We start from the raw sequence: 23,537 nt of genomic DNA on the forward strand, positions 1-23,537 counted from the left end.
ACTACAAATAGAACCCATTGAAGGGGTCACGGTGTTCAGCAATCTCAAACTCCACACATGTTCCCTGTTTCCTCTAATTTATACAAATTCTCAATTAGTAAGTTAGCAGACATTTTGAGTGATTGGTGTGACAAGCTCTAAAAGACAGCTGTGACAGGACAACCTGAAAAGAAAACTTGAAATACAAGTACCATGGCTTATCTTGCACTATTGGAGGATTTGGAGAACCGTACGCTCTGCAGGCAGCGCGTTTTCAAAGAGCGTGCTGATCTGTTCAGTGAGAGCACAGAGTGGCTTCTCAGCAGGTACTGCTTCCCCAAAAACATACTGATGGATTTATGCCGTGATTTACAACCCATGTTGGAGCGGGAGACAAAAGGCACCAAAGCCATCCCAGTGCACATCCAGCTCCTGTCCACCCTGGGATTTTTGGCCACTGGAACATTTCAGCGAGAGATTGGAGACATATGCGGCATTTCGCAGCCGACACTAAGCAGAATCATGCCGGCAGTGTTGGATGCAATAATTTCTCTGGCCCCAACTTACATCCAGTTCCCATACAGACATCACCAACAAGCCGAAATTAAACGAGGATTTCACGCCATCGCCGGATTCCCAAACATAATTGGAGCCATAGATTGTACCCACATCGCAATAAAAGCACCTTCACACAATGAATTCAGTTACGTGAACAGGAAAGGGTTTCATTCAATCAATGCACAAATAATCTGCGATGCAACTATGTCTCTGTTAAACGTTGTTGCCCGGTGGCCTGGAGGAACGCGCGACTCATTCATTCTGCAGAACAGCTCTGTGGGTGTGCACCTCCAAGCAGGAGCCGTTGAGGATGGCTGGCTTATTGGTGAGTGTTACAACATTTTGAAATTATTTTCTGGGCTTCGCATGGTTTATTAAAACATCTCTATAGGTGATCGGGGATATCCACTAAAGCCATGGCTGATGACCCCCATGGCCAACCCGATTTGTGAGTATGCAATGTTTATAAATGAGAATGTTTGTTTATGGGAGGAAGAGCCCTCCGTGGATAAAACCTCCTAAACAATGAACACTGAAGGATTTCTAACTAGGAAAAGTTTCAGCTGGTTGCAATCTGCAGTCATCATCGCTAGATGCCACTAAATCCCCCAGAATTCTACACACTAGACCTTGAAATGCATCTGTCTGTTTTCACAGTGCTGTGACAGAAATGAATCAATTTCATAATGAAAGAATTGACTGAATAATCCAAAGCAAGTCTGTTGAAATATGTTTTACTACATGTTGCATAACAGAAGCTTCACTCTGCTTTCTTGGCGCCACATCCCAGAGACAATATAAACTACAGGTCAGACTTAATTAAATAAACTGCATGATAAGTATTTTATTTTCCGCAAACAAAACAAGTGACATATGGTTACTGAGGAAACACTATCACCACTCTGATAAAGCAGCACGCTGATCAGCACTTCTCTCCTTCCCGTGTTATAACTTAAAATGAGTCACATGTCTCCAGAACACAAATGTGTCACATGAATAGTGCTGTAACTCATCCTCTAAATGTATGCTCTTACAATATGTAGTGTCTGGGGCTTTTGCTGTGGCTATTGGATCACTGCGCTGGGTATTGTATGCCATAAGAGATGATAGAGGAGTGTGGTCCAGAAAGCACACAGGCACACGCCCGTCAGAGTCACAGCCCAATCACAGGTCTGCCGTAGCCGCTGTTCACCATTCAGGATGGTAAGCCATAGATTCCCCGCTGCTCCGTAGGTTCCTCCTGTGGTGCCGTCTTGCTCTCTGTTCAAGTTGACGCCATCTTGGCTGTTGGATGATTCCCTTGCTCTCAGTGCAAACACTCGCTGCCTTTGTTCTGTGTTTATTTGCAGATGAGGGGGATGAAAAGAGGTGAGGATCATGGCAAACTAACACAGATGATCTTTTGATGTGCAAAGCAGAGCACGAGGCAGCAAACTAATATGTGGGGAAATTGCACCATCTTGTGGCAGATAGGTGCAAGTAGGTGCAGCTGGGAAGGAAACAATTACTTACCAAGACAGCTCTGCAGTGGCACTGTGACAATAATGACAATGACAGAAAGAAAAGATGCGTATGCCTATAGAGAAATGAGAAATGTGGTTTTAAATAAATTATCACATTTTCTCCCCCAAAATAGCACTCTATATTGTCTTTAATGTCTTATTCATGACGAAGGTCCAATTAGCATTTTCCCATATTCAATAATTAAAGGTAGATCAGATTATCAAAGGACGATGATAAAGTGTAGGAGTGCAGCTTGTGGTGTGTTTTTCTCTTACTACACACAGTATGAACTGATTGCCTTATGCCTACCAAGAGGAGCTGTGCACCGTTCTGAGTCATTCTCCTCAAGGCTTTTCCCATCTGGACTCTGAGCAGAGCTAAAGAACAGGGCGTCAATGCTTCTCCTTCCTCAGTCTCCACACATCTTAGGAGATAAACAATGGAAACTGTATTACACACAATAACAGTGATATTGAGCCCTCATATTTCTCTTAGAAGAAAAAGAGCAATAATAGAGCACATGACTAAAATGATGTCAGTGAGTAATAGCAAGAAGTGCACGAGCAGGGGTAGGAGTCTAACACAGATGTGCTTAGCAGTAACAGCAGCTAACATTGACTTTGCCCTCAAGAATTTTGACCTTCTGGGAAATACTTTCTTGCAAAGAGGTAGAAGATTGACACCACTTTCACGTCTGTACGGTAAATATAAAGCTTCCAGGTACTGTAGCTTAGCTTAGCATAAAGACTGGGCACACGGGAAAACAGGTAACAAATTCCACTTACTAGTACCTCTAATGGCCAGTCCGCAATGAAAGCTTTCTAAAATAGTTTTTTTCGACGTCTCATGGCACAGATATGCTTCCATTTTTTTTTAATAAAAATTAAATTAAAAATTTAATAAAAAAATATCCCGCTGTATATTTGTTATGAACTTATTAAAACTCTGTCTACATTAAAGGGTCAAAGCTCCCAGTCTGTGTGTGAGCTAGCCTGTTTCACTACAGGCAGATTACCTTCACTCGCTACAGTGGGCGGGGAATAAAATCAGTGAGTCAATACGTAAGAACACTGTTGATGTCTCCCCATGGAGCCGACATGAAAACTGTTTTGGTTCAGTAAATTTCTGTCATCAATCAGTGTGGTGAAGACAGGTTAGCGCCGTCTCCTCAGCTCCCCACGAGCTGCTGCTGACAGACGGCTGACATGTTTACAGAAGACAGAGTCATGGTATGTGTCCACAGTATCTATAATCTCCACACCTCCCATACACTTTTTCTATGTCAGCAGCCGTGCAATGCATTCTGGTAGCACCAAGTTGCATTTTAAAAGACAGGACGTCCGCTCCTGATTTGTTTAAAGTTGAATTTAGGCTACGTTATGCTAATAAGGGGCATCCAGCGTAACTTGCCACCTTTGGAAACAAGCAAAAAAACTTCTAAACTAACAATTTTCAATCTAAAATTAAGATAGATTCAGCAACTGCATGGCTTATTTCTGGCCACCGATGTTTTCAGAAGCAAATTTCAGTGAACTATTTTTGTAAAATAAGAGAAAGTTTCCAAACTAGCCGCCATCCAGTTTGAAATATGGTAGCAGACAGCCCACATGCCAAGTGGCACGGCCATCAAGCATCCAGTCTTAGGAGGCGACACAACCTCTCAATGTGGATTGGACGACAGTATGCTTATGCACTGCTCACGTCTTGCTTATGTGTCACTTGTAATGTGGATTCCCAGTATCGCTCGATAATTAACAAGTGATATGAAAAACAGAGGACAAAACCAGCAGCCTGTTCCACCTGTTTGTGCTAAGCTAAGCTAAAGAGCTGCCGCCTTTATGACTGCCGTACATACATGGGTGTATGTTACCGATCTTCTCTTCACTCTTGGCAAGAAAGCGAATAAGTTAAAGTAACTGTAGAAGCACATTATCCCACAAATGTCATCACTCTCAGGTGCTGTATTATAAACAGCCTTAGATCACCTAAATTAGATTCATGGTCATTATTCATCGCTGTGGCAGCTCATGAATTTATTTACTTATTTATTATTTATTCACCTTATTAAGATCTTCTCCACCACGACGTCCCGCTCATCATAATGTGACACATCAAACCAGCCGCGGACTCTCAGTGGCAGAACGTATCCCTGTCGCACCAAAACGACCAAGTTGTACATTCCCTGTGAGTTTGGGTGAAAAAAGATCAGAACAGGAGCTGATGGGTTATTCACAGCGAAATTTTTCAAATAACAACAACAACACTGTATAATGCTGTTTGTTGTTTTTATTGCGGTGGGCCTGAGCCCGTGAAAGTTTAATTAAGTTTATCATAGGGTGATGAGATTACAGCTCAAGTAAATCTGTCACCTGAGGGCTGCCTGCTCGAGCTGCTCTGCCATACATCGATATGGCCTGACCAAGCAGGGATAATGAGTCTTCTCGCCTGCCGGAGGATCGGAAGTAGTGGTCTCCCATTTTCAGCAGAGCTATAAAAGAAGATAAATACTTGGTGTTTATTGACCAGATTGACAGAAGGAGGGAGAGGTTAAAGAAAAATGAAATGAGAGGAACTCACTGGATGGATGGGGATCATAGTTTAATATAGAGTAGTTATTATATCTCCACTGACAATCATCGCCGAGATTCAGCTCCTACATTTGGGAGAGTGAGCGCGGGGTGAGAGAGGGCAGAGCAATGATGAAGGTTATGTTATCAACCACTGACAATTTCCCTGCGGCTTGGTTTTCTCATTTTAGTACGTGAGTGGAATTATGTGCAATTTGTTCATCAGCTACCTCCAAAACTCCAATTATGAGACATCGATTTCAGATTTGTGCTGTTATATAGCTGTCTTGACGGACACAAAGGGTTAAAAGCCAGAGTAACAGCCTCCTACCTCACACAGGTGCGCCACATTGCTCTGGGCCAAACCCAGACCAGTTTCAGCTGCCAAAACATACTTCACAAACGCTCCCCGCCTGTTTGCAACACAATAAAACAAATGTGAAGAAGCAGAGACAAATGGTAAGGACCAGAGAAAATGATTAAATGAGGACAATTGCAAAGTAATTGAAATTAATGTCCCTACCAAGAGCCCTGGAGGTAGGCCTGGAGAGCGTCTCTGACCATAAATCCAAGGTGTCCGTTCTGTTCGCAGACCTTTTTTAGCATTCTGCACAGAGGGTAAAGCATGGGTGATGAATTATGGAATATCATTTTCTCCACATAAACGGAAAATATTTTAACATGATCTAAAAATAGTTCCTGATTTGTTTAGGTCATTCTAAAAAAACAAACAAAAAAAAACCTGTCTCTACAGCTGCAGCAGGAGCTTCTTTAAATTCATAAGATACCAGAGGAACAACGAGTCTCTCTGTGCCAGACAATAATGCAGTGACAGTGACTCTTATTTTTAGATATGCAAATACGAGGTTCTGACCTTGAATTAGCCACTGTCATTGAAATTAGATGCCACTGAGCTGCAGGCTACAGTGCAACAGCCCATAACAAAGCTTTCTTCACCAAGCTAATGAAAGCCTCTTACATCACAGCCCTTTCCACATCCTGAGACACCCCTTCCAGGCTTCCTGTTGAAAGGTACCAAGCAGCCTCCACCGATGCAGAGATATGACCAAGCACAGACGCATTCAAAAACAGCTGGAACGCAGCCGTCTGTGGATCATACAGAAAATACAGTATATCAGCTTATTGATTGCAACAGATCAATGATGAAACTAAGCTTAACAAAAATTTGAACACTACTGTTTTTGCTCCCATTTTTCACAGGCCTAAGTTAAAGACTATTGTTATGCACTCAATGGATACATTACTCTCAAACTTTGGTCTATATTAAAATCCGTGTTAGTGAGCGTAAATAATCCATCCACCTGACAGGTGCGCCATTATCAAATGCTGATTAAACAACATCATCACTACACAGCCGTGCTTTGGGATGGTCACAGTTAAAGGCCACTCTAAAATGTGTAGTTTTATCACACAACACTATGTCACAAATGTCCCAGGTTTTCAGGGAGCACGCCACTGGCATGCTGACTGCAGGACTGACCACCAGAGCTGATGCCCATGAACTGAATGTTCATTTCACAACCATAAGACATCTCCAAAGTTGCTTCCTTGAATTTGGCAGTACATCCAAATGCCCTCACAAAAAAACCCCCATAGGTAACCACACCAGCTCAGGACCTCGACATCCAGCAACTTCACCTGCAAGATCATCTGAGACCAGCCACCCGAACAGCTGATGCAACACTTGGTTTGGTGTTAGATTTTTAACCCAAATTCTAAAAAACGGGAGCAAAAACAAAAGTGATGTGTTTTAAATTTTTGTTGAGTATGACTTTTGACAAGGTGTGTGACTTGAACCTCATTCCTCCACGGGTGGTGTGGGTTCATCCCAGTGAGATGATAAATCCCCAGGTTATACATGCCATCCTCACTCCCATTTAGCGCTGCTTTCTCAAAGTATTTCACTGCATTGATGTGGTCGTTCAGTATCATCCCATGGTACCAGCCTAAAGCATTCAGGGCGTTAATTGAGCCCTGAAGCAGGGAAACAGACAGAGGTATAGTGAAGGCACATACTGTAAACACAGATTGATTACCACGAGTACACACGTACCATCTCTGCAGCTTTCTTCAGCAGCTTAAAACCTCGGGTGTAGTTTCTTTTCACTCCGTGGCCCTGGAGGAATCAGCATCAATCAGTGAATCAATAACTGTCACAACACAGACACACAAAATATCCATTGTCCAATTTAATCATAAAATAGGGTGAGTCTTTATAATCTTACAGAACCTTCATTAGTAGGGTGGAGTAGTCATACATCGCTGAAGGATCCTTCATCTGCATAGCGCTTCTTTCAAACCACTTCACCGCACTCGCTATGTCTTTTGAGACTCCGTGATGTCCCCAGTAAAGCAATGTCCCCAGGTGTTTCTAAACATAATAAGAGAGTTTATATTGGCTTGCTCTTAGCATGGACTGTGTCTGCCAATCATAACAGAAGTATTAAAGTAACCCAAACATACCTGAGAATCTATGTCTCCTTTCTCTGCTTGGTATTTCAGATACTGAAAGAGGTCACTTGTCTCATGTGTGAGGCTCTGTAGGTCCTCTGGATTGTTTAGATAGATCTGTTCAAGTGTGCTTTGCTTTAAGAGATAAATCCATATAGTAATCTGTTAGAGTAGTATTTATAAAAGCAGCAGTAGTAAGTAGTTCTAATACAAGTGGTGCATTTGCATGGATTAAAGGGCCAGTGTGTAGGATTTAGGGGGATCTATTGGCAGAAATGGAATATAAGTATGTTTTCTTTAGTGTGTAATCACCTGAAAATAAAATATAATGTTTTCATTAGAATGAGCCATTTTTATCTACATGGGGAGCAGATCCTAGTTCGCAGAGCGCACCATGACGCCATGTTTCTACAGTAGGCCAGAACGGACAAACCAAACAGTGGCTCTAGATGGAGCCATTTGCGTTTTTGCCCCTCTGCGACAAGAGTGTCGGAAAAACACTTATTTTTTAAAACGTGAACCAGCTTCATTCAGTGTTTTTACCTGTTTAAATTACCGGGTCTGTGTGTTTTGGAGAGAAGGCCTCCTAATTCGGCTCCCGGTAAAAACCTTAGCATCTGGGACTGTTTGTGCAAAACACATTCAGTTAAGATTTTTTTTAATTCCTTGTTAAGGTTTCCTCAAAATATATATTATTGGTTGCACAAAACACCCTCAAGTCTTCAACTTAAGGTTTCCCTAAAATGTCCACTGAAGTTTTTATGGTTTTCTCCGTGTCTTGGTCTTATACTTAAGGAATCCCTAGATCATTGCTCTAAGATCTTAGCAACCAGGGCACGGTAAAAAACAAACAAACAAAAAAACTTGAGGTACCTCTGACTGTATCTTAACTGCAACATGGCCGAGTTTATGGTAATAAATGAAAAAACTAACACATCCTCTGTGTGTTCTGCAACCAGAAGAAATGGTTGCACTTTAGATTTGACTGAATTAGTTTTTGTTGCAGTTTCTTCCTACAATCATTTTTGTTTTCTGGTATTTGGAATCAAATTTACTTTGTAGTTTGTGCTTTCTGTGATTGTATTCCTCCAGAAGTTTAATCTTTTCCTCCTCTGACCAGTATTCCAGTTTTCTGGTCTTTTTTTTTCATCTGCCATTTTTTCACTATCTAACAAAAAGCCAATATCTGAGATGATAACAGGCGTCACAAACCTGAGTCCAAGCAAACAAACAATCTCCATGGAAACTTTTACCGCTGTGAAATCTCTTTCAACGCAGTAAATGAGTTACCATTTTGCCTTAACTACGGAAACCTTTTAAGTGATTGTTTGCAATTGTGCAAGTCCCTTAGCTAATTAAAAATTAAGCCTTAAGTGTCATACTTGAGTAGAAAACTTAAGGTGTTTTGTGCAACTGGGGCCTGTACCTTAAGGTATCAGCTGGTTGCAATGTGCATTTCCCACCAGATGCCACTAAATCCCACTATATCTTACACACTGTTCCTTTAATTTCTGAAAATATAATTTAATTCCCTTGAAACTGGGTCAATATACAACAGTTAAAGTTTGGGTTTGGTATTATATAGTTCAACACTGAGAAACTAATCAGGACTGTGAGGGTGTCATTCAATCAGATTTGATTGACAGTACTGGCAACATAAGCAAACAACCCCACAATTCAAATGCCTGCTATATCCTGATCAGGGCTCAGAAGTACATGACATCACTTTTTTAACGGAGCTCTGCCCACTTTAGACCAGTCAGAAGAGCTCAGACAAAACAGCACAGACTAATATCTTTCAATTGAAATAAATAAAACCATTCTAAACTTTGGGAGACTACTTTGTGCTCATGTAGGACCCTATCTCTTATAATACGAGGCTGATTCAAAAAACGTTTCAGGGCCTTTAATTAAGATTAAATCTGGATGGATTATTGTGCTGTCTTCCACTCAGACAGTTTTTAAGTCGGTCAGAAAACAGCAGATAGAATTTTCCTATTTAGACTTCACTGCAATTGTTTTCTCGCTGCATTGGCTGCCTATTCAAGCTGGAGCAGACAGTAAAGCCTCTCTGTTGTCTTCTATGAACTTCTATTTGTTTGATGCATCTTATTTAAATATCCCAGGAATAAACAGGAAATCAGTCTGAAGTTTCTCATAGCAGGTGCCTTATCTTTGGTTTGCTCTCCTTCTATTCATCAGGACAGCTAATGCATTCACATTTTTAAATTAAGATTTAAGACCCATCTATTTTCCTGGGCTCCATCAGCAGATGCACTATTAATCATATTTTGGAGACAATCCCTGTTTAACATTGCTGTCATGTATTTTTTACACATGTGCACTGTTTGTGCGTATGTGTATGACTTGCATTTGAGTGTCTATGTGCAAGTGGATGTGTTTGAAAGACTTATGGATTTACTTATTATCCTTACACATACTGTACATTTGTTCATATATTTTCAACATGTGGATTCCACTTTGATGTTATCATGAAATTAGGGCGCACCTAACCATTTTACTGATGAATCTAACGTTATTTTTCGATTAGTCAACCAATCTAATGACAAACTTAAAGATTATTCTAAAGATTCTTTTTTTATTACTTGATTAATATATCACTTAAATAACAAGAAAAACTTGTATCACACTAACACTGTTGTGTAATGATGATATTATGACTATTAATAATAGTAGTAGTAATAATAATAATTGGACCTATGTGTCAGACACCTGATCAGAAAGTACTGGACCATAAATTGCTGTAACACATACATTAATTCAATCACCGTAGATCACAGCAGTCCTTTCCTTGAAGGGGAGAATCAGTATTTTTTCTTAAGTACTTGACTTAAAACTTAAAATGCTCATGACATGTATTTATTTCATCACTGGCAAATGTATTTTTGCATCGGCGTGGGAAATAAATGAAACTATTTACAGACCGTAACAGAAATCACAGACTGTAACAACAGTCTGTAATGTTAGTTTAAGCCGTTATCTCACTCGTGCATGCTCGTTAAAGTAAGCAGAAAATATAACAGCCTAATAACAATGTTAGATGATACATGCGGTATCATTAGCAGCAGTGCATAAAGTCTAATGACTTCTACTAACAGATTCATGTTCCGTGTGTTGATAATCCTGAAATGTCAGGCTTGGGTCGGGACAAAAAGTAAACAGGACAGTGCTTTCTGCTTTTGTCTTGACATAGCGCTCTGGGATGCCTTTACTTTGGGTGTCTGTGTGCTGCAGTTGCACACCTGTGAGACGACATTTTCACTTTGTAGGCGAAGTTTTCAGCTGCAGCCTGTTATCTGGAGGAATCCATGCTTTTATCAGGTGTAGCCTACTTAATTGTGACGCACCGACGCATGTTTTACAAATCGACATATTTTCATAATCGATGACCCCTGTTATGTATTGATTTGTATGTTTATCAGTCACCACAATGTCACAGTGGCTGGTGATGTTTTCACCCTGTGAGTCTGTGTGTGTCATCATTGTAAAATGTGGTCCTGGTGACACCTTTATTAACAGGTATTTTGCAAGTATTTTGCAAGGTGTTTATATGTCTGTCTGTGGACAGATATTGTCAACGCGATAGCGCCACAAACGTGTAAGATGCAATCCCTTAATTTTTTCAATGTATTGTTAGGATCAAAATTAATTTTAAATGGTTGTCGTCTGTGTAAAGCTGGAAGTTGAGGGGTAGGAAGAGGGGAAGGGGCACATTCGTTGTAAGTTGCGTATTGTATAATCTTTAAAAGACGGTTTCTCGTTTACTTATTTTTCTCATTTTGTTCTCTTGTACTTACTTTGACTTAATGTATACTTATACAGCACCCCTTTAACTGCCTGTGTGTCCCTTTGTGTAATCCTGTGCTCCATCTCTAAATTTGGAGGTTTTTATCTGTCGTGAATGCAGTGCAGGCGGAGCACTCCATGAGTTCTTTTTTTTCCCCCTCAGCAGCAGTGACTTCCGAGGTGGATAATTGATCTGATTGATCAGATCAGATGAATGGATGAGAGGAGTGGCTACTGTGAGTGAATGCAAACTTTTAGACCAAGCAGAATGAAAAGTAAAGTTTCATTTTCAATATGCCTGCTGTTCTGCTGCTCCATCTGTGCCCAGAGAACGCCCTGTGCTCTGACAGTGTGCTGCTATAAATAACTGAACAGTGTATATATATTCCACTGGTGCTCCTAATGAACGGTCCAGCTACATTTGCCACCAAGATAGTTGTTGAGACATTTCAGTCCAGACCAAAGTAGAGGACTGTCCGACAGACCCATATTGCCAGCAATGCTAGCATTATATAATATTAATGTCAGATGTTTACCTCATTTTCATGTATTCTGTAACTATCAGTGTTGGTCTGTACCCCAGCGTTGGAGTAATAGCTGTAAGCCATGTCCAAGTCCTTTGGAAACCCATCAATTCCTTGTGTGTGCTTGTACCCAGCATGCATCAGGGCGAAACGGTTATCGCCCACTGCACCAATCAAACTATAGACATGGCCCTGAAGAACACAGGAGTCAATATTATCAGTCATCATTACCGAAGTGATGTTACATGTGATAAAGTAGCAATTAAGGCACAAGGAAGGCAGCGACTCTACCTGTTGTTGATCGACTGAGTGCCCCAAGCCAGAGAGGTGGATAGCAGCCAACAAGAGAGACGCTTTGTGATTTCCAAAGCAGGAGGCCACAGGGAGTAGTGCTGTTGATTTGAATGTGATTTTCTGTTGTGTCTGATCTACAGAGAGCATGGTATCAACTGCCTGCTTAAACAAAGCATTCCTGAGGTCCTTCATGGCCAGAGATCCTACAATAAATGATACAGAAAATTGTCAGTATTGTGAATAATGAGTTACATATGACTTTTGTGGTCAAATGATCTATGACACCTGTTCTGATTTCCTCCTCTTTTGTCCGCAAGAACTGAAAAAGAGTGCTGTATCTAGGTTGTTTTTCCCAGATCCATGTTTGTGTGCAGATTTCCTCTTCGGACTGACCCCACAGTCTTATGAAGTGAGGTGTACAGACACCTGGAAAAAAAAATATACAGCAACCTGTCCACAGAAGTCTTCCCACATTTAATAGGTGTGCAGTTGTTGTATTGACACCCTGTATATGAGATCTATATAAGGATGATCCCTGTAGAATGGCTGCTTTAAAAGATTTGTCAACATAATATTTCACCTGTGTTGAATGGTGAAAGGAGGTGACTCTTAGTTACATCTTGGAGAAAGGCTCTTGTGAGCGCTTTCATTTCCTGACAGTCCTGATGAGTCTTATCCAGCGCCTGCAGTGTTGACGCGGGGTGAAGTTGATTTTTTACCTGTGACATGGATAACAGCATATTTTATCACAGTAATTATTAAACATCACATCAGTGACTTAATGATTGGGAAATGGGCACTTTACCTTAGTTGTTCCAAAACGGTAGTATTTGACAGGTCCAAAATACCCACGGATGCCTGGCATGTACTTGCTTCCACCGATCACAAAGTATCCATCAGTGTCATTATAATGGATACTGTTTTGAAATCTGTAAGATATTGAACACCACTCAAACCAGTTGTCATGATCGTTATTCACATAGCAGTCATCCCTGTTCTATTGTGGGACTCCCTAAACACCTGCTATTTCCCTTAAGTCCTGGGCACAGGGGTCGCGTTAACAGGATATTCTCGGTCATTGACCGTTTTTTTACAACAATGACCGGAAAATCTGAAGGCCGTCGGTCATTTTGACCGGTTGCAATTACTACCCCTGTCCACTTGGCGGCGGAGTGCACAGTCAGTGGTTTAAGTGACTGCCGTTTTCACACTGCAGAGAAAAAGTCATTCATATGCTTCATGTAGCGTTGTTGACATAACGCCCTGGACACACCGGACACGGAACCGAAGCACGGCGCTCAGCAGCGGAGGCAGTTTTCAGTCAGCTCCAGAGTGGAGCGCCTGCGGAGGCAGTGCTTCAGTTTGGTGTCTGGTCTATTTTTCACAGGAGCCACGAGCGCTTCTGTCAAGCTGGATCGAGCAGATCATACCAAACAGGAAGTCGGACACAGAAAAGACGAGAGAATCCGGCCAATTTTCAAAATAAAATAACAACAGCACGCACTGAGGAACGTGAGGAGAAAATACCGTGTTTAGAATTTGGCACGAGTGTGTGGATGTCTGTTCATCTTTTCGTTCATGTCCTTATTAATGCACATTTTATAACTTGCTTGTTGGATTTATTAAAAACGAATGAATGAAAACTAAATGTGTTTGATTATCTTTATCATCATTGAAAAATTAAAATTAAAATGACTGGTAAAAATAGATTATGACCGGATTTTTATGGCCCTGTCGGTCAAAATGACCGGCGACGAAAAAGTCTAGCGCAACGTCTGCCTGGGCATAGACTGTATGTAAAGATGGACAACGCGTGTCCACTTACTCCAACTGTACAGAAATGAAGCCAAAATATCCTGGATAAGGCCGCTGCCATCTCGTACTGCTGACGTCATTTGCAGCCAGAGTCTGCAGTTCAAGGGGTGGGGGACTTTTTTTTTTGTTTTTGTTTTTTTTTGTGTGTGGCAATATTGTGTCGTCACATGGAAGCCACAAATCAATTTTTTTATTATAAATTACTGCTTTTGGTAGCTAGGGTTGCAGCAGTGTAAGAATTTCACAGAATGATCATGGTCTCAGAAAAGTTTGCAGTTTCACGGTATCACAGAATTTAATGGAATTTTAATTTAACTGAACTTAAGAGGAGAATCTTGGTCCAGTTGCTTTTTTTTTTTTTTTTCCCCAATATCGTAGATAAGCAAATGTACACGGTATGATAACCTTCAACTTTTATATCACGGTATACCTTGAAATAAGTATATCACTGCAACCCCATGGGTGGCCTACGAGAATAATATAATCCAGGGGTGTCCGAACTTTTTTGAATGGGGGCCTGACAGATAATGTGAAAATACCCAGGGCCAGCTGCCTTTCAAAAAAAAATCCTGTGCAAATAAGACAAATGCAACATCCTTCTTTGAAAGTGTTCAACTTTCCACTGCTCCTGAAAGTGCCGGCCCTCACTGTTAGCTTTACACATCTTTGCTGTGGCCATGTCTGCTACTGAGCAGCACCATTGATTGCAAGCATATCAATTGCTACACACAGCTGTAAATATTATCAGAAACATTCAACACCTGAACGTAGGCCAGGGTGATAAGACCTATCTAAAATGACTGAAACAATCTTTGGGAAAATTTATGTGACGTGTACTTTGGTTTTTTAGTTTTGCCCATGTCCCTTCTGCTAACACAGAGGGAGTGAGATTTATGACCTATACTGCAACCAGCAACCAGGGGTTGATTAAGATGTTTTGGCTTCATGTTCTGTCATGTTGTCCAACTTTTTACGTATACAGTTTATGGTCCTGCGTCACTTATACCCCTTTTGCACCAAATTAGCTGTGGCTCTTGAATCGGTTCTGTTCAGGGTTCTTGGAAATTTAGTGCTGTTTAGCAAACCAGCCCGTGTTTTCACCAGTTTTGAGTGGAACCATTGTAATTAAGGATCCATCATCAACGAAGGGCGTTGCACAATGCACAATGAAGGTAAACAGTATGCCCACCTATGTTAATACCATTTGCACTTCAAGTTAAGAAAAACCTGCTATATTTGGGTTCCAGCTGGGAGCCAACTTTTGCCGGTTCCAGACCGATTTATTTTTGGTCGAAATGCTCCAAATGGTGCAAAATTAGGAGCGAGAACAGAATCGCAACCCGTTCCATGTTGGTCAACAATGTGTCCTCATACAGCGGTTCGTGTGATAGCCCACAAATTGGCACCCTATAAATGAACGTACAGAGGTTAGGTTTAGGACAACATACCTTAAAATGACTCAATCGCTTGGTCCTGTGATCACAGCCTTCCAAAATATGTGGGTTATGCACGATTTACTGGCTCATGATTACGTGGGATATGTTCAAATTTGGGTGTGTAACTTGTCTTAGGAAAACATACAAATAGTGCATAAGAGCTGCCTGTGGTTGAGAAGGGATAACAGAGCATTGGGTGTTGGATGCACATTGGCACACATTGTGTGTTATTGTCACATTGTGGATAAGCGAGCAAAACTAACTTTTACCTGACTACTGAAAAAAATCTCCACAGTCAACCGTTACAACTTTATACTGGAAAATATATACAACGAAATAGTGCTAAAATGTTTACTTGAATAACAAAAATCTACTCAGATGGGGGTCTTTATATTTATATCAATGTAGTATCTCACACCAATAGATGCCCAAACAGGCTTTCAGTTTTCATGTATACAGGTGTGAGACCAAATATACAAATTACAGGAAAACAGGAATAGTTTACTCCATATGCCTTCATACTTGAAGTGTGTATTATTCAGTCTAGTTTGCCTGATTTTACAAGCTTTAGAAATAAAACTAGCCCAACTTTACCACTCAGTCCAACTTAATTTTAAGTTAATACTGAATTTCCTGCATGGTGGTGAATTTAATGCACCAAATTTGTTTGCCTTTTCTGCATTAATTTATGGAGTAGATGTCTTTAATGTCTCCAAAATAAAAGTCTTTTGGAGGGGGACAAATGCACACACTCTAAATATTGAGGGAGACGTGTCCCCTGTGTCCCCTCTCTCCCCTCTCTCCCCACCCACAAAACAATCTACGCCCATGCCTGGCTTCTCCTCCTATACCCTTCATTGCTCAAGTTGACAGGATTGGTTCCCTAGATGTGTCAGACATGAAGCCTTGGACAAGTCCCCTGCGTCCCCCCAAAATCTACATCTATGCAAATAAATATTAACATGCACTCAGAGCACGGGGCTGAGATGATTACAGAGCTCACCGAAGCATGCACTTCTACATCCTGCAAAACCACACCCATCCGAGTGAAATACCAAGGTTTGAGCTAGTCCTGTTCTACTGCAGTAACTGGACAAACAGGTGCTTTATAAGTGCAAGAGTTGTTTATTTCACAACGATTAAATCAAACTGACATTAAGCATCTTTAAATCAATAACTGGTCTTACTTATATCGATGTCTGTGAGTGTGTTCATCCCATGTTACATCCAGCAGCACCTGAAAGTCAGACACAATAATACATGAGCTCACAACACACAGAAACAGAAAAAATAACCTACTCAGCTGTGAACGACTCCAAATTGCAGTACACACTGCAATCGCCTGGAGTTTCCCAGCTGGAAAGGAACCATCTCTCAGGATCTTACAGCTGTTCCAAAAGGAAATCAAACACCGCAGAGCAAGGGCACCAAACCAAACAGAAGAGAAAGGAAGGCTATAAGATGTTGCCCCGAGCTGTACTTTAATTTCTATTTCTTATCCCACCACCCAGAGGAGACACACACTGAGGTTTTATACCTTTGAGTCCTGTATGTAGCAGTCTAATCTAATCCATTTCCACTGGGGCAATGCCGCACTGACTCGGAAAGCTTCATCTTTTCCTGTTGTCGCACGTGCCTGAATTATGACGTCCCCTACACAGGAGATATGACAGGCATATATGACAGTCATATATTTCACCACAGGAGATCCAGAGCTCTTTATTAATACATAACACAGTCTGTTCCACAGTCTCACAAAACACACACCATCACTCACAATCATCTCATGATACCACAGTCTAATCCCCTAAACTGGTATCAGGTGTACCCATGAGCTGCTGTGACCCACCTGTGTCTGTAAGCTGCATCAGAACCGAGTCGTACGTATTTTTCCTATCGACATGATGGATGATCCCACAGAGCTTCTCGTGACACCATTTCAGCAGGTAGATCCACACAGATAAGGTGACGCTGAAAACCAAGCAACACATGATTTGACAAATCATTTCTTCGGCTACTGAAGTGCAAGGTTGAGTTTAAAACGCCTCGCTTTCTGTTAGAAATGACTGACCTCGCTGTCTTTCATCGACCGTAAATAAAAAGCTCATATGCTCTGCTGAAGAGGCTTCATGAAGCTTGTTAAGTCATTTGTAATGACAGTGAAGTAAAACTAAAAGTAGAGTGTGTTGTAACAGCTGACAGCACTGAAAAGGAAACAATCAGTGACCTGTGGCCTGTCAATCTGCTGATAAACACAAACTACTGACATTATACTGTACATCTGAGGCCATATGTGCTGGTTTATTTGGTTTTATTGTACACGTATAGTATTTAACATCTAAAGATATAGATAAATATATTCTTAAAACTGCCCCTCTGTCACTGATTAAAACCCTGCAGATTCATCTCTGTTCTTCAGAGTAACATATGTAAAAGTTTTTTCCCATGGAAAAAAAAAACCCTTTATGCCTTAAAATGCTTTAGATATAACTCTACACCTTCGCTGCATTTTGTATGCGTGGATCTATGAATATGCAGATTGGTCCCCACCTCTATCTCCATTTTCCACCATCCGCTCGCCTGCAGCTCGAGCACAACTGCTCACCTTCGACTCTGCTCATCGCTCTCTACAACGTTAAAAATGTAACAGTAATAGATAACATGAGCCTTTGGCCTGACTACATTATCAAACAGCTAATAATGGGTTGCTAATGTTAGATAAACCTTGTCCCCGATCGCCAGCTCTGATAAATAGATGTGAAAATAAAACTTAATACCAATATGTAGCAACACCTGGCTTCTCCTTCCCTCGGACCCCTTGTTTTGGAGGTTGACAGGATTGGTTCCTGGGTAATACCCAGGCTGACAGAAGCTGTGTTTTTGAGACTGCAGTTCCAAGGTGGAAATGCTCAGCCATGGCGTTGACTGCTTATTATCTCAGGCAGGTATAAAGCCTAAAGGGAATCATGCGTTTGGTTGTGTGTGTGTGTGTGTGAGTGTGTTTATCTGTATGTCTGCAGCAAATCTCACAAACTACTGGACCAATCAGCCTAATATTTTGTAGGGCTGCCCCCTAATAGTCAACCAAATGTTAGTTGACCAGAAAGGTCATTAGTCGGCAAGATTTAATTGGTCGCTTAGTCGCAGAAAAGGCAACAACAACAACAAAAAACGTGAAACTCTATGAGGAGCTGCACCTTGTCAAAATAAATCAAAACCTATATGACTGGACCATGTGGGAATTTAATTTGAAAGGACAGACACAGGAAGTGTCCATGCTCAGCAGTCACACAGGTGTCACGTTAATTTCCAGGGCTGGTACCTGCGGTTATTCCACAGGCTAGTTAATAACATGTTGGGCAGGAAATCCAAAGTGTGGGATCATTTTGAGAAGGTGAAGGACGAACCCAAGGTGATATGTAAACTCATCTTCATTGGTTCATTAGTACAGTTTTGTATTTCTCTGTAATGTAGCACAGTGTTAACAATGTTACTGATAGTATTCTTTCTCACACCTTCAACTCAAACCACCAAAATATATAATTCAATAATTAAATTAATATCATAAACATGCAGGCAACTAGTCGACTAATGGCCCTAAATGACGACTATTGGTCAACTAGGAAAATTCGGCGCCAGCCCTAATATTTTGTGTGCACATATATGATTGTATGCTCAAGGACCTCTCATGGTTGCGTTGAATCACAACAGACCTTTCTCACAACAGACATTTTGACATGTCACAGTAGGAAAAGCACAGGTGTATTCAATAACATTAATGACAGCTGCAGTCCACTTAGAGGAGGCCCTGGTATTGTCCGTGCTGGCTTACTGGAACAGCTTAAGGCTCATTTATACTCCCTTAACGTACAAAAACAGATGCGTCCGTTTCAGATGTTGTGAATGTCACTGCCCTCATACTTCCATGTGCCCTCTCTGATGGCATGAATACAGCAGATAGATGGCACTTAAGGGCAGAGTCAAAAGTTTCACACAAACGAGGCGACGGTGCAGGAGGTTGTAATAAAGTACATTTTTACAGAGGCAGCATTGTAGAAGGCAGTGGCCTGTGGGGGCATTAAATAAATCATGACATGCGGACGGAGAATTCTTTTCACCATATTAGCGATTTGTTCCATTATTATTTAAATTTTTTTGTTGTCCTCTACTGTCAAATCTCACTTGAACTATGCTACAGTGCCCCCACAATTTCCTGTGGCACTGCTCAGTTTCATCTGTATCCGTAAGCTCTCAGAAAACGCGCACAAATACAGACGAAATGCAGAGTATGGACAGAAGGCTCCGTCTGTCTCTGTATGTGTATCTGACATTGAACATAAATTAGGCCTTACTGGAAAACTTAATGGAAGCAAGCCGTTGTTGATGTTAGCAATTTCACCTGTGCATTTCCTATGACAAGACAAAATGTCTGTTATGAAAAAGGCCCATGGGAGAAAAACCTGTTTTATTGACTGATTTACATCGTCGCTGACTGCTGAATGTTCCCCTGTGTCAGCGTGGGTTTTCTCCAGGTACTCTGGGGTCCTCCCACAAGGACTGACTTTAGATTGCCTGTAGGTGTGTCTGCCTCTATGTGTCAGACTTGTGTCAGTCTGGACACCTTTACAAGGTGTACCCCCCTTTTCACCCAATTTCAGCTGAGCTTGGCTCCAGCCTCTTCACTCCTCTTAACCGGCCAGTAGGGGCTGCAGGTTTTACTGAAATCTTCTCAGCTAAAAACAACAAGCCATACCGTCTGTTGCAGGACACATTTTTGTTTTCGTCATGGCTCGAAAACTGACATCCACACAAAGTTTTAGTCTTATTTTGAATTGGAGCATCCGAAGATTAATTCCATACCTGATGTTATGATCCACTAAAGTTAAGCATAATAGGAGATAAATAAATCACCATTTTCGTTATCCTCTCAGCCATTTTGACTTTTAGGGAACTGGGAGGGACAATTCTGTTGTTTTTGTTCTGTCCGTTTGTGGCTGTGTTTTACTTATTAAAAATGCATTTACTGTCATCATTTTATTTTATCTTCTGAAATGTGTCAGCTTGAATTACAAGAGTGACCGCAATCGGCTCGGGCAGCTGGAACGTGGCCATTTGGCGGAGATCTGAACTCTACTGAGTGCACTTTTCTAGTTTTGCTCATGATATGTGTTTTAGCTTTGTGAGCTATTTAATGCAACATTTGGAGACCCTGCTGGAGATTATATTCCTGCTGTGCAGTTGAACTTCATACAGAATAAACTTCAACTAAACTGTACTAAATGAGAAGTTATTGGGTGAATTTTAAGTACAACCTGGGCTGTGTCACAGCATGAAGACGGGCGCTCTCCAGGGCTCTGTTCCTAAAAGGCTGGAACCTGCGGACCACTCCAAAGTGCTCACCAGGACTTGCCAGGGGGAACTTCAGCATATCAATTACGTCTATGCACAAGTAAAACAGCAAAAGATTACATACTGAAACAGTATTTTCATGTTATTATTAAAAGTTAATAAAGATAGAGGATCTGACCTGACTCATGTGGACAATGATGAGTTCTGTTTCTGGTCATCTGCCACCTCAGATGAGCTGACCATGAAGGGCACTCAGTGGGAGGTTTAGTTGGACGCTCTGAGAGTGGCTCTGTCTGCAGTGTTTTGTAAATCCTCAACATGGAGCCCTGGTATGTCCTGGGTTCCCTGCCATAATTAAGATGGTCTACCCAAGCACGAACTGTCACATTCTGGGCGTCCAAAATGTGCCTGTTGAAAAAGTCATGTTGATATAAAATGGATGGAGGCAATCTGAGCAGCACCTGGTGGATCCTGTAGACTCGGGTTGTGCTGCTGATCCATTTCCTCCTGAAGACCACTAAATCTGTCTTCCTTAATGTGGACACCACCACCTCCAGTGCGAGCCGACATGGCTTGGAGCAACGATACCGCACACGGACCACTGAGCCGTCTGCCACTTTGTCAGGGGCTGAGTCAAACCCTATGAAATTGTCAGGCAGGCTCTCACCAGTCTGGGATGAGGAGGTTGAAATGGCTGGTAACACACAGTGTCCCTGGGTGAAGTGAAAGATGAGTAAATACAATTAGGTGATGTACATATAAACAGGCTATCATGCAGTCTTTTTCCACTCAGACAAATTGCAGGTAACAAGTTGCCAGAGGACATATTTTTTTAGAACACGCTCCCTTTGGCCACTCGAGGCAGTGGAAACAAGCTGTGAACAAAACACTGACATGTCATCACTTCGCCGCGTTCTCTCATACAGTGAATGAGACAGTCCTGAACAGAGCTCATCACCACCTTTTAAACTCATCTGGTGAACTTGTTAGCAAAGAGTTTCTTATTTACACATCCAGCAGAGCGGAGGCAACATCACCATTAATTTGGAGCTGTGTTTGTGGCCATCTGGCAAATGCAAGTCTGTTAGCTCTGTTTAAGGTGAAGGGATATATCTGGTTCTTAAGCAGCTCAATGTTCAACCATGTTCACCAGTTAGTGTCTTAACTAAGGCTGGGTGTTATGGGGAGAATCACATGTCACAATATTTTTGACTAAATACTTTGATGTCAATATTGCAACAATATTGTAGGGTTGACTGTTGGTTCTTTAACATTATATTTACACAGTAAGGTTTAGGATAAATAACTATCAGTGATGTAGTAATAATGACTAAGTGGGTAAAAGCAAATAACAGAACAACTAGAGCAGTTTGCAAAGTTCAGAAAATGGCATCACTTTACTGTAATGCAGCTTTTAAAACCATAAAAGGCAACACTTAAAATACTACGATACCCAAAATCTAAGACAATACCTAGTCTCATATGATGTGGATATAATATCAATATATGGTCTAACCCTATTGCTGACTGTGTCTGTCTGCTGTTTGGTGCTGAGCAGGCAGGATAAAGTGTTTTTTTTAGCTTGTTTTTCCTGAAAATTGCCGCCTGCTGACAGCTGCAAAACAACACTATAGCTCCTTTCCCACAGCACAGAAAAACCATTAACACCTGCAAACATCTGGCTTTTTAATGTAATGGGAAAGGTTACAATAGGCATTCACACCTGGGTCATAGGTATTTATCAGCTCCGGCTTAAATTGGCAGTGATGGAAATACAACACCTGGGTGGACACGCTCATTTTAGCCCACTTTACCAGTGAGATGCAATGACATGCCACACCAAAATGCCATCCATCTGCACCCAGGCAGCATTTAGACATTGTTCCAAGTTAGTCTTCACCAAGTTTAGAAGTGAGAATGAATAAGTAAGAGATAAAGAATAACCACAATAACATTTTCACTGGCTTCCATGCTGTGTCCTACTGTGTACTAACCTGTTGTCAAATGTGACACAGCAGAAAAGAAATAAAAACAGTTATGCTTGTCTGCTGCAGAGCCGTGTACACTGCTGTGGTCTACTAGCAATGGCAAAGAAGTCTATAGCCTATTTTATTGGGTTTTGCTGTGTTTAAAAAAAACACATACACACTCTAATTTTGGTGGAAAAGGGGTGTAAGAGAGTGGTTAAAGGTAAAGGTAACATTTCTGTGAGTGAACAACTGGCATGGCCATTTTCAAAGGGGTACCTTAAACTCTCACTTCAAGATATGTGCAAGAAAATGGGTTCTATTGGTACCCACAAGTCCTCCAAAAACTTGGGAGGGCTTGTTCCCAGTAAATGTTTTGTACAATCAATGTACTCCTTCAAATTAAAGCTGTATATTTTTCTTTTTACAGAAAAAGACAGTATATTTGAAAAACAATAAATCACAAAATACATTAAAACAGGATTGTTGTGGAACTCAAAATGTTATCTGCACCATCACATCAGATAATTGGTAATATTAACTGTAAAATAACAAAGAATATCAGTATATGATTCCTTAACTCTTATATCAACACAGTTTCCAACTGGCCTGTGTACCTCAGCAGCATTATAGCATTTCTGCAACTTAGTTATGGCTTTTGGTTTGGTGCAAGATTATCAGTTACCCCATCTGGCCACCCCTATGAAAAATGTCTGGCCATGCCACTGTTTCACATCAAACAGCTCATATCAGGATTATCACTGTGATAGCAGTAAAGTTTAAGAGTTCCTTACCATTATAATAGCAGCAGTGAAGAAATATCCACAAAAGATGGAGGTTAAAACCTTCATTTTGAGGTTTTTTTTTTTTATCTAAGATTAATGAAAACATAAAAACAAACACGTAGTCCTTGAGTTCATGGTTGATCTATTTGACAAACAGAAATAGTAATGTGTCAAGTCACGTTGGGTGAAGTCACTTGGTTGAAAGCACGTAGGTGTCAGGTGTGAGTGTACACCCTTACTGATGCAGCATGACCTGATATTCTGGTGTCTCCAGTTCAGAAATTTGAATGTTCCCTTTAAAGGGCTGCACTACCTAAGAGGCTTGACAGGATTGACTCTGCTGTGTAACACAAATGTTGTTTGATTCATTTCCTTCCTGATTTTATTTGGGAACTTTTCATGGGAGTGCTGCATCAAAGCTCAGAGTCTAACTTAATTTGATGTGCTCGAGCCAAGGCCTTGCCATCACCCTGCGTCCTCT

The 23,537-nt window shown here is 41.1% G+C and overlaps 1 protein-coding gene across 2 annotated transcripts; it reads right to left on the minus strand.

Annotated features, from left to right (window-relative positions):
* Nucleotides 1-1,255: 1,255 nt before the first annotated feature.
* LOC117253613 (protein sel-1 homolog 3) lies at nucleotides 1,256-23,259 on the minus strand. 2 transcript variants are annotated; one of them, XM_033621169.2, is made up of 24 exons: nucleotides 23,066-23,259; nucleotides 20,483-21,017; nucleotides 20,268-20,394; nucleotides 16,805-16,926; nucleotides 16,493-16,608; nucleotides 16,143-16,192; nucleotides 12,510-12,633; nucleotides 12,285-12,423; nucleotides 11,990-12,130; nucleotides 11,702-11,907; nucleotides 11,423-11,602; nucleotides 7,092-7,214; nucleotides 6,859-6,999; nucleotides 6,682-6,744; nucleotides 6,426-6,602; nucleotides 5,587-5,714; nucleotides 5,131-5,214; nucleotides 4,939-5,020; nucleotides 4,618-4,693; nucleotides 4,410-4,528; nucleotides 4,101-4,222; nucleotides 2,350-2,464; nucleotides 2,050-2,113; nucleotides 1,256-1,870 (listed from the first exon to the last, which is right to left on the minus strand). In XM_033621169.2, the coding sequence occupies exons 1-24, from the start codon at nucleotides 23,120-23,122 to the stop codon at nucleotides 1,602-1,604; spliced, it is 3,360 nt and encodes a 1,119-aa protein (XP_033477060.2). In that variant the 5' UTR covers nucleotides 23,123-23,259; the 3' UTR covers nucleotides 1,256-1,601. The 2 variants fall into 2 exon arrangements, with proteins under 2 accessions (XP_033477060.2, XP_078024672.1); XM_078168546.1 differs by lacking the exon at nucleotides 7,092-7,214.
* Between the last annotated feature and the right edge of the window lie 278 nt (nucleotides 23,260-23,537).

Source organism: Epinephelus lanceolatus, chromosome 6, assembly GCF_041903045.1.
Source record: "Epinephelus lanceolatus isolate andai-2023 chromosome 6, ASM4190304v1, whole genome shotgun sequence".
Lineage (NCBI taxonomy): Eukaryota > Metazoa > Chordata > Actinopteri > Perciformes > Serranidae > Epinephelus > Epinephelus lanceolatus.